Source organism: Homalodisca vitripennis, chromosome 6 (assembly GCF_021130785.1).
Source record: "Homalodisca vitripennis isolate AUS2020 chromosome 6, UT_GWSS_2.1, whole genome shotgun sequence".
In the NCBI taxonomy this organism is placed as follows: Eukaryota; Metazoa; Arthropoda; class Insecta; order Hemiptera; family Cicadellidae; genus Homalodisca; species Homalodisca vitripennis.
This window is the reverse complement of record NC_060212.1, coordinates 15,919,505-15,932,862: the sequence shown is the minus strand read 5'-3', so window position 1 is coordinate 15,932,862 and position 13,358 is coordinate 15,919,505. Positions and strand designations below refer to the sequence as shown.

The 13,358-nt window shown below is 32.0% G+C and overlaps 1 protein-coding gene across 1 annotated transcript in view; it reads right to left on the bottom strand.

Annotated features, from left to right (window-relative positions):
• Positions 1 to 589: 589 nt before the first annotated feature.
• The window catches only part of LOC124364147, a 31,996-nt gene continuing 19,227 nt past the window's right edge, over positions 590 to 13,358 (bottom strand). Inside the window, exons 3-5 of the mRNA XM_046819390.1 lie at positions 11,494 to 11,594; positions 9,181 to 9,257; positions 590 to 680 (exon numbers count right to left, since the gene is read on the bottom strand). Of these exons, the coding sequence (XP_046675346.1) occupies positions 610 to 680; positions 9,181 to 9,257; positions 11,494 to 11,594 (249 nt within the window). The 3' untranslated portion in view covers positions 590 to 609. The remainder of the gene's footprint in view (positions 681 to 9,180; positions 9,258 to 11,493; positions 11,595 to 13,358) is intronic.

The following is a 13,358-nucleotide window of genomic DNA, read 5'->3' as shown; positions in this document are numbered from 1 at the left end:
GTTAAGGTAATTTAAGGGGATTTTATACATATCTAAACATACCCAACAATACTTAAAAGTTATTTACATATTGAAGCAAAAAAAGTTTTCAAAAGAATAAAAGGATAACGTTAATAAATAATCTTTAAGTAGTTTTTTAAATTTTTCATAATGTTGCTCATTTGGAATATTGAGAGGAAGGTTTCAAAACAATCAAATGTTTTTTTTTTGCTGCATTGTTTAAATACCTAATAAGAAGCATTGTTATTCCTGTGATCTTGTCCACAAGATTTAAAATAACTCAGGTTTTGTTAATTATTAATGTTACACTGAATTACTTTTCTTAACAATAAAAGTTTTGTCTGTGGGTAATACTACACACAAGTGAGCAGGAAAAAAATAATGCATGACATCTAATAGCGGATAGTGTTTTCAACACCATTTGTGAGTTTGTAGCTGCCCAAAACGTCATAAAACGTTAATTATATTAATTAAAATAGTTTATTACTATGAGATTACAAAAACCATTAAAAAATATCAGATCTTGATAACTCTTTAGTTACCAAATTGATAATAGTAAATTAATACAAATATTTAAAGGATTGAAACATTTAAACGAACAAGATGTCTTTAATGGAATTGTGTTGAATTCGTAGACTCTAATGGCGTATGCCCCATATCGGTAGTGAAGTTGCCGTACACTGAAACAGAGTTAAATAAATCAATAGATAATATAACATTATAAGTGTTAAGAATACTTCCTATAAAGTATCGAAATACAGGAATTTTGTTTTCTAACAACTAGTCAAAATCATGCAAACGAATTAATCTCAATTGTACAGCGATAATAAAGAAAGACAGAACAAGGAATGAGGAATTTGGGCTGGATAGAACAAGGAACAATAGAAGGTAAGATGGAAGGGTACAATTATGAGCTTTGAATATAAAAGATGGCAGGATGTTGCTACAGGATAGGAGATCAAGAAGACAGGAAGATAAAGTGTGGCAGAGGAAGCAAGCAAAAATAGCTCTGATAAAGAGATATTAATTCTTAAAGTTTTAATTTTTTTATTAATTCTACTCATCTATATTTTAGAAAAGCAATAATTTAAAAGTGTTTAAAAACTCAAGATAAAGAGTTTTAATTAGATGCTTCTATGTTGAAAATTTCAAGTAAGTTTACTAGTTTATACTGCAAATAAACTATATACTTATAATATTCCTCTATTCATAATTTTTGTATTTCGTTATTATACTCTCATTGATTGCAATCTATTGATTACATATTAATCATGGTTAGTAATCAGTTGATTCATAATTTTATTATAGTACAAACATTACTGTATTCATCATTTACTGGCACAATTTCATTTCAAACATTAGCTTTTGTCCTGTCTACAGATAGAGAGCAATGGTTCAATCAGGTGCTTATAAAGTGGCATTTATTTTCAACTCACTTGTCACTCAATCTCCAAGACTGTGAACCCAGCTGTGCTGTTTCAGTGTTGTGTCCTTTATTTTAATTTAAAATGTAGTTTTTTTACCCAATTAGTGGTTAAAACTATATATAACACAGTTCTTAAAACATTTTTGTTCATAATTTACATAAAAATGTTTAGATTTTTTTTTTTTTTTTTTTTTTTTTTTCGTAATCTTTTTTTCCAGTACTTTTCCTACAACTAACCTTACCCGTTAACTTTAATTGTTTTCAGTGTTTGTTTACTATTAGTAGTTTTTCAAGTGAGAAGGTAATGGCACCAACTTAAAATTTGCCCCTTCAAACAACTCAAACTGTTTGGATTTTGATACAGTACGCGCGCTGAAGGTTCGGCCCTGTCGTTGCCCTACTAACCAAATAAAAACATTGACTCTCCAATGATCCGTCACGGACGGCAATGTTCAATTCTCGCTCGACAATCAACTTATGGTTAGACCAACTTCCTGTACAAATAAAATTCTGAACTTCGCAGATCTATTTTCCTGTGTTTATTCCAATGCTAATGGATGTATTAAGTTTCAATGTCTTATTAATTTTCTGTAATAAAATATATTTTAAAATTAACTGTGCCAAAATTGTGATACAAAAAAGTTTGTATGTGAGGATTTTTTTTATTATTTGGTCAGGAAACTTTCACCAGCGGGAAAGTTTTTCTGAATGAACTGAAGTTACTTTTAGATTTAACTTTTTTCAGATACATAGTTTAGGTTAGCCGTAACTTAGTCTGAAGTGGAATGTATCACCGACACCGCTGCCCTACAGTTCACGGGCCCATTCACGTAAATGCAACACCGGCAATACCATTTGAAAGTTTAACATTGAATCACTTTGCAATAGTTTATTTCTGAAAAAAAAAAAAAAAAAAAAAACACTTTAGGCCATAGTGATGATCTGTGATATAAACTAAAAGTTTTAAACTTTAATGAAATTATGTTGAATTTCATTGTATTATATTCAATGGAAAGTGATTTGGGGTGTATTGTTTATAAAATAATTTTTATGACAGATGAACGAATACGAAACACTGTTGTATCAAGAATCCTGTTTATGAAAACTTAATTATTAATTATGTGGCATGACAATAAATTATTTTTTTTAGCATTTATACGAATACACTATACATATAGGCATTGGTTATATATGGATTAAATCGTATTACATTGTAGCATTCAATTCAAAATTCGAATACTACCTTAGCAATACATTGTGACATTGTATCAAACTCCAGTCCATGATCTTGTAGCCTCACTTGATCATTTCTGCTTTTTTGGAACCTGAATTAGGTGCTTTATTAACTTGGACGTTATGATAGGTGGCATTATCAATAATTATTAGAGAGTTAACTGGTAAGTTTGGAATGAGCTGAGTTCTTGCCCATGGTCATGAAGTTCGCATGGTTCATCTGATCATGATAATCTCCTTCGCTCGTTCCCGCTTTCCAGATTAAGCAAGCTCCAGGAATAAAACCCCATTTCACCCCCTGCGTGCAGTATTATGGCCCTCTCGTCCTTTACTTATTTTCTTTTTTAAAACCTTGAAGACTGGCGTCACTCCATTCCCTTTTCACATGAGATGATAATATATACGATTCATCAATGTTCTCTGCTCGCGCTTGTTTTATACTTCGTAAATAGTTATTCGTTTTATTCTTATGTCACTAGCTTCAAACAAAATTTGCCTATTATTTTCAATTTTTTTCCACCGAAATCCTAATGATGCTAATATTTTTCTGAGGTAAACCCCCCTTCATAGTTGATTTTTTCATTCAGCTTGTTTTTTTTTTAACAATTAAAGAGTTGGCAGGCAACTATCAGTTTTATAAAATTCATGGACGGTTTTTCGAACGACACATTTATCAAAAGTCGTCTAGTTCTACTATTTTCTTTTTTCTTTTGTATTTTTTAGGGGTAGTGAACGAACACTCCCCCTTCAGTGGAAGAATCCATAATTTTTTTCACGGCGAATCTTCTTAATCAGTGTCTTTGAAACACCACAAGCCGCGGCAGTTCTTTCTAAAGATTTATTTATAGGGATTCATTCATCATTAGATAGTTTCGACTCATTTGCCATGAATTCACTAACCCTCCATATAATTTCTCGAGCCTGGCTTCTCGCAGTTTTTCCTCGAGCCACTTTGGAAACGTATCGGGCCATTATACCGACTGAGATGATGAATCAAAACAAAACTACTAAAAACTTGTAATATAACCTTAATAGCAAAGGATATTATTAAATCATTTGTAACGCCTTACAACTACCAAAATTCACTAACCTCACTACTAACTAAAATAATGAATTGTGTAAAAACGCACTTAAACCACTTGTCCAATTCTAACAACAGTGAGTACTCGACTGTGAGGGAGAACAGGGACAATAAATATTCAGACTGCAGCGGGCCAAACATTGGCGGATGTCTGCAGAACAGTTGTTATATCGGGCAATCCACCCGTTCCCCCGCCATAGTCCGCTCGGTTGACTCGGAGCCGAACCTTCAGCGCGCGTACTATACCATAAACTAATGATCACAATTATTGTTCTAATAAGCAAACAATGAACATCATTTCAGGAAAAAACTATTTCTAATGACGATTGTCAATAATCAAAACGAGTGGCAAATCGAAACAACTAGAAACAAAAAGACATTTGTCAAACAGCACAACGTTTCAGATTGTTAAGAAACCTTGTAGACCTACAGAGTACGTTGCAAAAACTGCTAGACCTATTGAATTGCACAACAGATTTGAAATGCTGAGTAACGCCAACCTAGGCTCTGAAGAAGAAACGATGAATGACGACAAATGTATGACGAAGGTGAGGCCTCCACCTATTATTTGTCCCCAACATTGTCAAACATAAGTAAAATGATGGTAAACATTGAACAAGTAATTAAAAAAAGAGTCATATTCATTTAAATGCATAGCTAGAGATAAAGTAAAAATTAACACTGATACTATTGAAGCCTACTGCGCATTAGTCAAACATTTAACTAACATGAAAGTAAACTTCCATACATACCAAATAAAGGGTGACAGAGCTTATAGAGTAGTGCTTAAGAATATGCACTTCTCTACGGAACCCCAGGAAATTAAAACAGCTTATAGAAGCTTATAACCACAAAGTTAGGAATGTGTCGAACCTTTAGAAGTAGCAAATCTAAAAGATCCACTGTCCAATTTTTTTTGTAGACTTAGAGCCAGCATCAAACAACAAAGACATTTTTAAAATTGAATTCCTACTAAATGCCAAAAGTTGTGTTTGAGCCCCCTTTACAAAACGTAATGATGTGGTGCAGTGCAAAAAGTGTCAAAGATAGGGCACACAAAGGCTTACTGCTGGTACCAAAACCGCTGTGTAAAATGCGGCTCAGATCATGATACTAGCAGCTGTAATAAATCTGTAAATGTTCCTCCCAAATGTGTATTATGTGGTGGTGAGAGCACCCAGCCAACTATAAAGGTTGCTCTATTTACAAAGATATTAAGAAAAAAGGCTTTTCCACCTCTAAGACCAGCGTTAAAAAAAGACCACTCCTCCTCCAGTGCAAGATCGAGAAGAAGTAGATAGACCTATATCTGTTCGTACTCAAAATTCAACAGGTAATCAGTCTCATACCAGTATCACCAACCTTATCTTATGCTAGAGTGGCATCAGGTCAATCAAATGTAGAAGCAAATCACAATCTGAATCAAATAATTGATGGATTTTTAAATAAGTTCGAAATGATGATGTCTCAACAAGCCCAGCAAATAGGTACATTGATTAACCTATTTGACAACTGTCATATCAAAACTAAAATGAATAGATTTTATAGGATTGGACTCTGGAATGCCAATTGGCTTGGCCCGACATGGCCAAGATATTCAACTTTTTATTTCAATACACAAAATAGATATTATGTTTAATTTCTGAGACCCACTTTACAAACTTTAAATTTTTTCAAAAAATCCCAAATTTTACTTTTTATTCTACAAACCACCCTGACAATACGGCGCATGGAGGTAGCGCTGTGCTAATCAGAAAACAAATAAAACATTATGAATTACCTAGATTTCAAGAAGATCATATTCAAGCTACAAGCATAGTGGTTGAGGACTGGATGGGGACCACTTTACATTTTCTGGTGTTTTACTGTCCCCCGAGGCACAATATTACCAAACTTCAATTCAACGAATTTTTTCGAAACTTTAGGGGCCTCGTTTTGTAGCAGGTGGTGACTTTAATGCCAAACATGTCATGTGGGGTTTCAAGGTTGATTAACCCTAGAGGTAGAAATTTTGTTAAATTGCATGAATGACAATCACTTGAGTTACGTATCTACAGGGGGGAACCAACCTATTGGCCTTCAGATCCCAACAAAATTCCAGATCTTCTTGATTTCTTTGTTACGGGAGGTATTTCTCCTAACTATATGGGAGGCTGTTTCATCTCTTGATTTGTCGTCCGATCACTCTCCGGTCATCCTATCAATAAGTTCATCATTTGTATTGAAAGAAAAGGCACCGTCCTTATCGAATAAAGGCACAAACTGGTGAAGTTTCGTGAAACGTTAAATGACAGTTTAAGTCTTAATATATCACTTAAAACAAGAGAGGAAATAGACAACGCTGTGGAAATTTTTAATTATACTGTTCAGAAATCTGCTTGGAGTGCAACGCCCTGAACTTAATAATACAACGTGTGGCAATATCAATTACCCAATTTATATTAAGCAGCACATTGCTCAAAAACGTCGCTTACGAAGAATATGGCAAAATTCTAGAAATGTAAGAGATAAAACAATGTTTAACAGAGCATCAAGACAGTTAAAGATTTTGCTTAAAAACTTAAAAAAACATATGGTTTTCAAGAATTCACTTCAAATCTCTCCCCAACTGAAGCAACAGACTATTCTTTATGGAAAGTAACAAAAAGCACAAAGAAACCGCAAGTTGCCCATTCCTCCAATATCTAAACCAGGATGGTTCTTGGGCGAAAAGTAACAGAGAGAAAACTGATTTGTTTGCTGCATATTTTAGTAATGTTTTCAAACCATACCCTGTAGATAACAACTTTGATAATAGACATGTTGTAAGGGAGTTTCTTGATTCACCTAACCAACTCTCACTACCTATTGGCTCCTTTAAACCATCTTGAAAATATATGATGAGATTAAAAATCTTAATCCCAAAAAGGCCCCTGGTTATGAGTTAATAACAGGTAAGATACTACAAGAGCTTCCTAGGAAAGCCATACTCTTTCTTACCTTCGTATTTAATGCTATTTTGAGGCTTGAATACTTCCCATCACAATGGAAGGTGGCTCAAGTTATTGTTGTTCCTAAGCCAGGAAAAACCTCAAAACGAAGTATAGTAGTAATGTCGTACAGGCCAATCAGTCTACTACCTATACCTTCTAAATTATTCGAAAAGTTATTTTTAAAACGACTTCAGGTTTTTATAACTGAATGCAATTTAATTTCCCAATCATCAGTTTGGTTTCAGAGTGCACCACTCCACTATCGAACAAGTCCATAGAGTAGCTAATATAATAAGGCAAGATTTGGAATCAAGAAAATTTGTTCTGCAGCATTTCTCGATGTGAGTCAAGCCTTTGACAAAGTGTGGCATGAAGGGCTTCTATTTAAAATAAAAAGTCATCTACCTCACACTGTTTACAACATTATAAAATCTTATTTAGAACGAAGGTATTTTCAAATCAAGTTTGATGATTGTCTTTCAGATCTGAAAGAAATAAACTCTGGTGTACCTCAGGGAAGTGTACTAGGACCAGTGCTGTACTTAATTTTCACTGCAGACATTCCAACTAATCAAAATTCTTTGACAGCAACATTCGCCGATGACACTGCCGTACTGGCATCCCACTCCAACCATGTTGTAGCGTCACAAATTCTACAAACTAACTTTAAATTCTATCACAGTTTGGCTTAAAACTTGGAGAATTAAAGTGAATGAAACTAAAATCTGTTCACGTCACATTTACGTTGAAACATGACACCTGTCCACCAGTGTTTTTTTAAACAACATTCAAATTCCTCAAAGAAATGAAGCTAAGTATCTGGGTGTACATCTCGATAGGAAGCTGACTTGGAAACCACACATATGGAACAAAAGGCTCCAATTAAATTCAAAATTCTCAAAACTAAATTGGCTTTTTGGGAAACAAATCCCATTTATCAATAGAAAGCAAACTGTTGTTGTACAAGACTGTTCTAAAGCCCATCTGGACGTACGGAATTCAACTGTGGGGAGTTGCTTCTACATCAAATATTGAAATTATACAGCGTTTCCAATCTAAAGTTCTCCGAAAGATATTACAGGCCCCATGGTATGTTCGTAATGAAGTCATTCACAGAGACACGAATATCCCTTTTGTTACTGAAGAAATTCCAAAGTTCTGCATCAAGTATCAAAACAAATTAAACTATCATCCTAACTACTTGGCTATTAATCTGCTGGACAACAGTGACCATCAATTTCGGCTAAAAAAGACATGATTTCTTAAACTTAGCTGATCGATTTTAAAGATGAACAATCTCTTAAATGTTTATGTTAATTAAGGTTAATGGAACTTTGATTAACCATGTCCTTAAGATTTATCATCAAATTTACTTATTGTTTGTTGTATATAAACAGATTGTAAATAAATTAAAGTCAAAAAAAAAAAAAAAATAAACTCACTTGTAGGAATCCAATCAGCTGATGTTCATGGAATTAGGTTAGTTACACCAGAGATAACACTTATCAAATGTTATCAATTGACACATGAAAAAAGTGAGTACTCAGATTGCCCCTCGGTAGTAAATATTTGAATGATAACAATTGTTTTTATCCTTATAAGTAAAATAAGTAAGTGTTATATTAATTTTTGTTTTGCATAAAGTGTTTTATGTGAAAAATATTAGTAAACAGGATAAATAATCACTAGTTTAGGCTCCTAATTGTTTGTAATAGAAAATTTGTTTCTACTCAAATTAGCAGTTTTTTTATTTGTGCACATTGGGTCGTACCCATAGGAAAAAATAAATTAACTGCCACTACTAGGGTAACAAACCAGTCTGTAATAAAAAATGATTGTAGAAAACTAAAAATATAATAAAGTAGTAAAGTATAGTGTCCACAAATACGTATACAGTGTTCAGAAAAGGGTGTCACAAAAATTATGTGGTTGTACTCTTGATTTCAATTTAAAATTTCATAAAAACCTAGACAGAGAAATGTGTTGTTTAGCCACTTTTTAAAATAAAAAAACTAATATCTCTAGTACTAGTAAAACTACAGATACCAACCTTTGCACGTTGGTCACGACAAATAAGAGGAAATCTCAAAAAAATAATTATGTGATTAGCTTTAATATTTACATAATGGTGCCTGTTGACAAGTTTTAAAGTTAAATATAAAAAAAAAAATGATAGTTTGTAACTTTGAAGATTTGCACTATTTTGCAATTTTTATAAAAATTCCAACAGTAATTTTTTTAGTGAATTCTGTCAACGCATAAGTGAGCATGACTACTTTAAAGCAGGCTTTCAGTATGCACAGGCTTTCACAAGCTGATAGCAACAAACATTGTTGTCAGATCAGGCATCAGTTGTTTTGAAAGTGACATCATCCTTTTCTGAACACCATGTACAGCAGTACATAAATATTGATGTATTTTCAAAGTAAGGCAGTAATTTAGTTTATAAAGCTGAAATTTCTTCGTACCTGGATATTTGTATGGAGCAGGTTCAACGTCAAAAGTGATTGTCCAATATCTCTGATTGAGAGCAATGATTGTTACACTGCAATCAAATAGATTATGCTGTAAAGTATAAGTAAAAAAAACCACTGGTTTTTAATCCGTAGGTTCGTGATCAGTGAACGTATTCAAACACTTTTTGTGAACTCTGATGTGAAATTATTGCGATCCAAAAATGTTTTTGAAATATATTTAAAAGTTTGTATATATTGAGATATTGGATATTTACTTAAAACTAACTTTTAATTATTACATCAATATGATCACTTGCTCGGTTTTGATAGTAAATGAATGAGAGGACTATTTATTGAGTTGAGTACAAAGTATGGAAAATGAAGAGAATGAATTTGCAATAGGAAATTATAGAAAATGTGGAACCAAAAATGATTTAAATTTATAAAATTTTACAAGAGCAATGAGTTTTTAAGAAATAGTTGATTGTGCTAGAGCAAAAAAAATATATGGGACGAGAGCTAAAAGTCTGTAACTAACATGCACAAATAAATAAAAAAGTCCAATTATTTATAATAATTCAAAAAGTAGTGATAGAATATCCTAAAAGTTTAGATTTTAGTTCAATGTATGGTCAGAGTTCTTGTTTATTAAATAAAGTTTTATACTGGAAAAGATTCTCAGATGATAAAACCCTATAATAATTTTCATAACTTTATTTTAGATTATTAAGTCTAGAAATGGCGATGTTGACTATTGTAATCCTCCTCAAAAAGTGGAGTCTTTTTGCTAAGGGTATGTCTTGAAACTTCAAAATAATTTTTAAAACCTTTGTGGTTATTAGATATTAGTAACAGAACATTTTTTTATTTGCCCACATATACTACTACTATAATATTACTATACGTTATTATACAGGAAATTAATGGGATAGTAACCAAAAAAGTTGTTAACAAAAATTGTTTACTGTTTTTACTGAAAGTGTGGGGGAGAAATTTAGTTAAATCAAAATAAATTTATAATAAATAATTTGGGATGGTGATTACTATAATAAATTAGAATGAGAAATTATTGAGACACTGTAATATCTAAAAATGTACAGTACATCAATTTATTGTGGAAAAGTAGCAAAATGCATAAAAGCTTTTTCTTTTGTTCAAGCATAGTTCACTATTGAAAGCACATTCTGTGAAGGTCAGATGGAAACTCTTCTGATTTATTAACCAAGGATTTATGTTTTCATTAACCAAGGAATACTTACAATAGTTAATTTATATTTGCTTGACTTATCTGTTTACATTTTAAATAATAAGGACTTAATAAACCATACACAAACAAACACATAATTATAACACACGAAACAAAAATAACATTTTAATTGAATATTGTCGACTGAGCAAATCTTTGAATAGTCATGTTATAATTGGCTTGAAGGTGTATAACAAATTGAAACATTTGATAGAAAAATACCCTCTTAAAATTTATAAAAATAAACTTTATGAATGGCTGTTAAAAAACCCTTTATATAATATTGATGAGTTTTTTTCTATTAACAAAATAGATTTTTAACGATTGTTTTAAGATAAACTCATAATATAACTAGTATAATTATCAACTAGACAATTAATGTCTTATATTGTTTATATATATAATATTTATGTATTATACTTATTAAATATTATTTAGAGACAATGCTACTTAGTCTGTAGCTGAATTAGACTTTGTCAATGCATGTAACATGTTTTACGACAAATAAACGAATTTATTATTATTATGTTGACATAAACAATACTCATTTCAAACAAATGTTAAGTTAAGTAGCAATATTTGTTTTATAGATGCATGATTATTGTTCCTTTCAACTTTTAATGGGAAGGTCTTTCACAATAGTTTTGACAAGACAAGAATTTTTTTAAGGAGAAGCCGATCCCCTTTATGCCTTATTCTGCCCGTCCTCATGGGCCACTGGCCTGTGCGAGAATCTTACTAAACAGAATAAGGGGGAGAGTCATGCAGTACAAGGTTGATGGTACTGATAAAAAGTGCAAGGGTCACAGACAGGATTCTAACCTGCGTTATCTGTAACTCAGACTCAAAGTCCAACATCTTAGACCGCTCGGCCATCTGCACTCCCATGGCAGATTATTTTAATAATAATTACCAATATTATCATAAAAAAACCCACAGGCAATGAGTAAAGCAAACTTATTAAAGGAAACGAAAAGCCTGTTTGCCTTGTGAGATGAAGAACAAGTCTTTAGAATCTAATTTTGGAGTTTCTCTGAATTATTTTGAGCATTATTAGGTAAAAATGCACAAACACTTACACACACTGCAGCTGCTTGGTGTAAACATCAAACCCTGGGGGGGAGATCCAGTTGACAGAAGCTTCTCGAAGTTTATTGGAGGACCTCAGACACGCCAAATTCTGAAATTAACAGAATTTTTGTTGGAGTTTATTATCACTATTAAATTTTAAAAAGACATGCATCCTCATGCATTAATAAGTAAGAAGATTTGAATTGAATTGAAATATCTTTATTCATGTTAGTACATAAAAAGTACATGAATGGTGTCAAGCATTTACAATAAAATAACAATTATATATTTTGACTAAGGATTATACTATAATTGTGTACCTATTAATTAAGTTCTTACCCCAAACAATACAGCAGAAACAAATTCAATGGAACCCTATTTTACAATACTTAAAATCTCATAAACAACGCAAAGCTATGGAAATTGTTAAGATGTTACAATTTTTTTTACTTATATTTTATATTTAATATTAGTATTTAGTTTCATTGTAGTGATGCTATTCTTTGTACCTTGTACATATTACAGAATGAAGTAGTTTGACTATGACTATGCTTCAAACTCATCAAAATTGTATAAAGTTTTGTTAATAAAGTAATCTTTTAGATGATATTTGAATTTTTTAACACTTTTCATTTTTTTATATGTAGGAAGATTGTTTAAACATTGTGCACCAATGTAAGTGGTTTTCTTAACAAAATTTCTAATTTATGGGATTCAGTTGCTATAATGGCCTTTTGCCTAGTATTTTGACAGTGATTGCTTCCTAATAAAGGTAGTTTGTTAGCTTTCATTAATTGATTAGTATAGAGAATAGCTTGGTAGATTTAATGATTATAAACTGTCATAATACCTAAACCAGAAAATTTATTTTTTACTGTATCATTCCAATCCCAGTCCAAAATAATACGAATACACCTTTTTTTTAAGTATTAGTATCATATTTAAATTGAATTTTGATAAATGAATAAGCCAAATGCAAATTCAGAGTTTACATTAGCAAAATAAAAGCGTCTTAAAGTATCAATTGAGCAAATTTTTGACAACCTGTAAGTTACAAATAAAGGATATTAGCTGTTGTCCACTGCTTTGCTCATATTACCTCAAAGGATAATAGCCATCATAGTTATTTTTATTTGACACTATAAGTATTTCTGTAAGGGTTGATGGAATAAATGCCCATGCATTAAATCTTGTTGGGTCAAGCCTGGAATTTGTGACCTTCAACTTTACTGGGGGATGAAATAGTCAATATTTTTGACACTAAAGTCTCCTTCCTCTAAAAAAATTGAAGTTAAGAATAAGTTAAAGTTCTTAGAATTCAATTGTAGAATAAGTCTTTTGGATTCTCTCCCATGTCTCATTTTGGCTTATAGAATTTATGTTGGTGAGCATGGAGTAAAAAAATTCTGGTGTCCTGGGGAACTTCCTGTCATCAATCACATAACATTTACTGTTGTTTTTAGTCTCCACAAAAATCTCTATAGCTGTGATAAGGAGACCAAACTCATGATTGACAATGTTTGTGTTGCATTAAGCCCAAAATCCTGTATTATCAATTTAGCCAATCATGTCACGTTACACTATGCTTTGAAACTTTACTGTTTTGGTGGGAGGTCAGACTCATCTGATTGGCGTATTGGGACGAAACTTCCTCAATTGGCCCCATTTTGGTTAATCATATCTTGTTGTATTATGCTTGCTCTAATATGTCAGAGTCATCTGATTGGTAAAACGATTAAAGCGTAAATGATGTAAGTAGTATATATTGGGAGGAAACTTCCTCAATTATTGTGGTTGATCTTCCTCCACAATGGTTAATCACATCTCGTTTGGATGGACCCCATTTGCGTTAACAGGGAAGAAATATCACTTA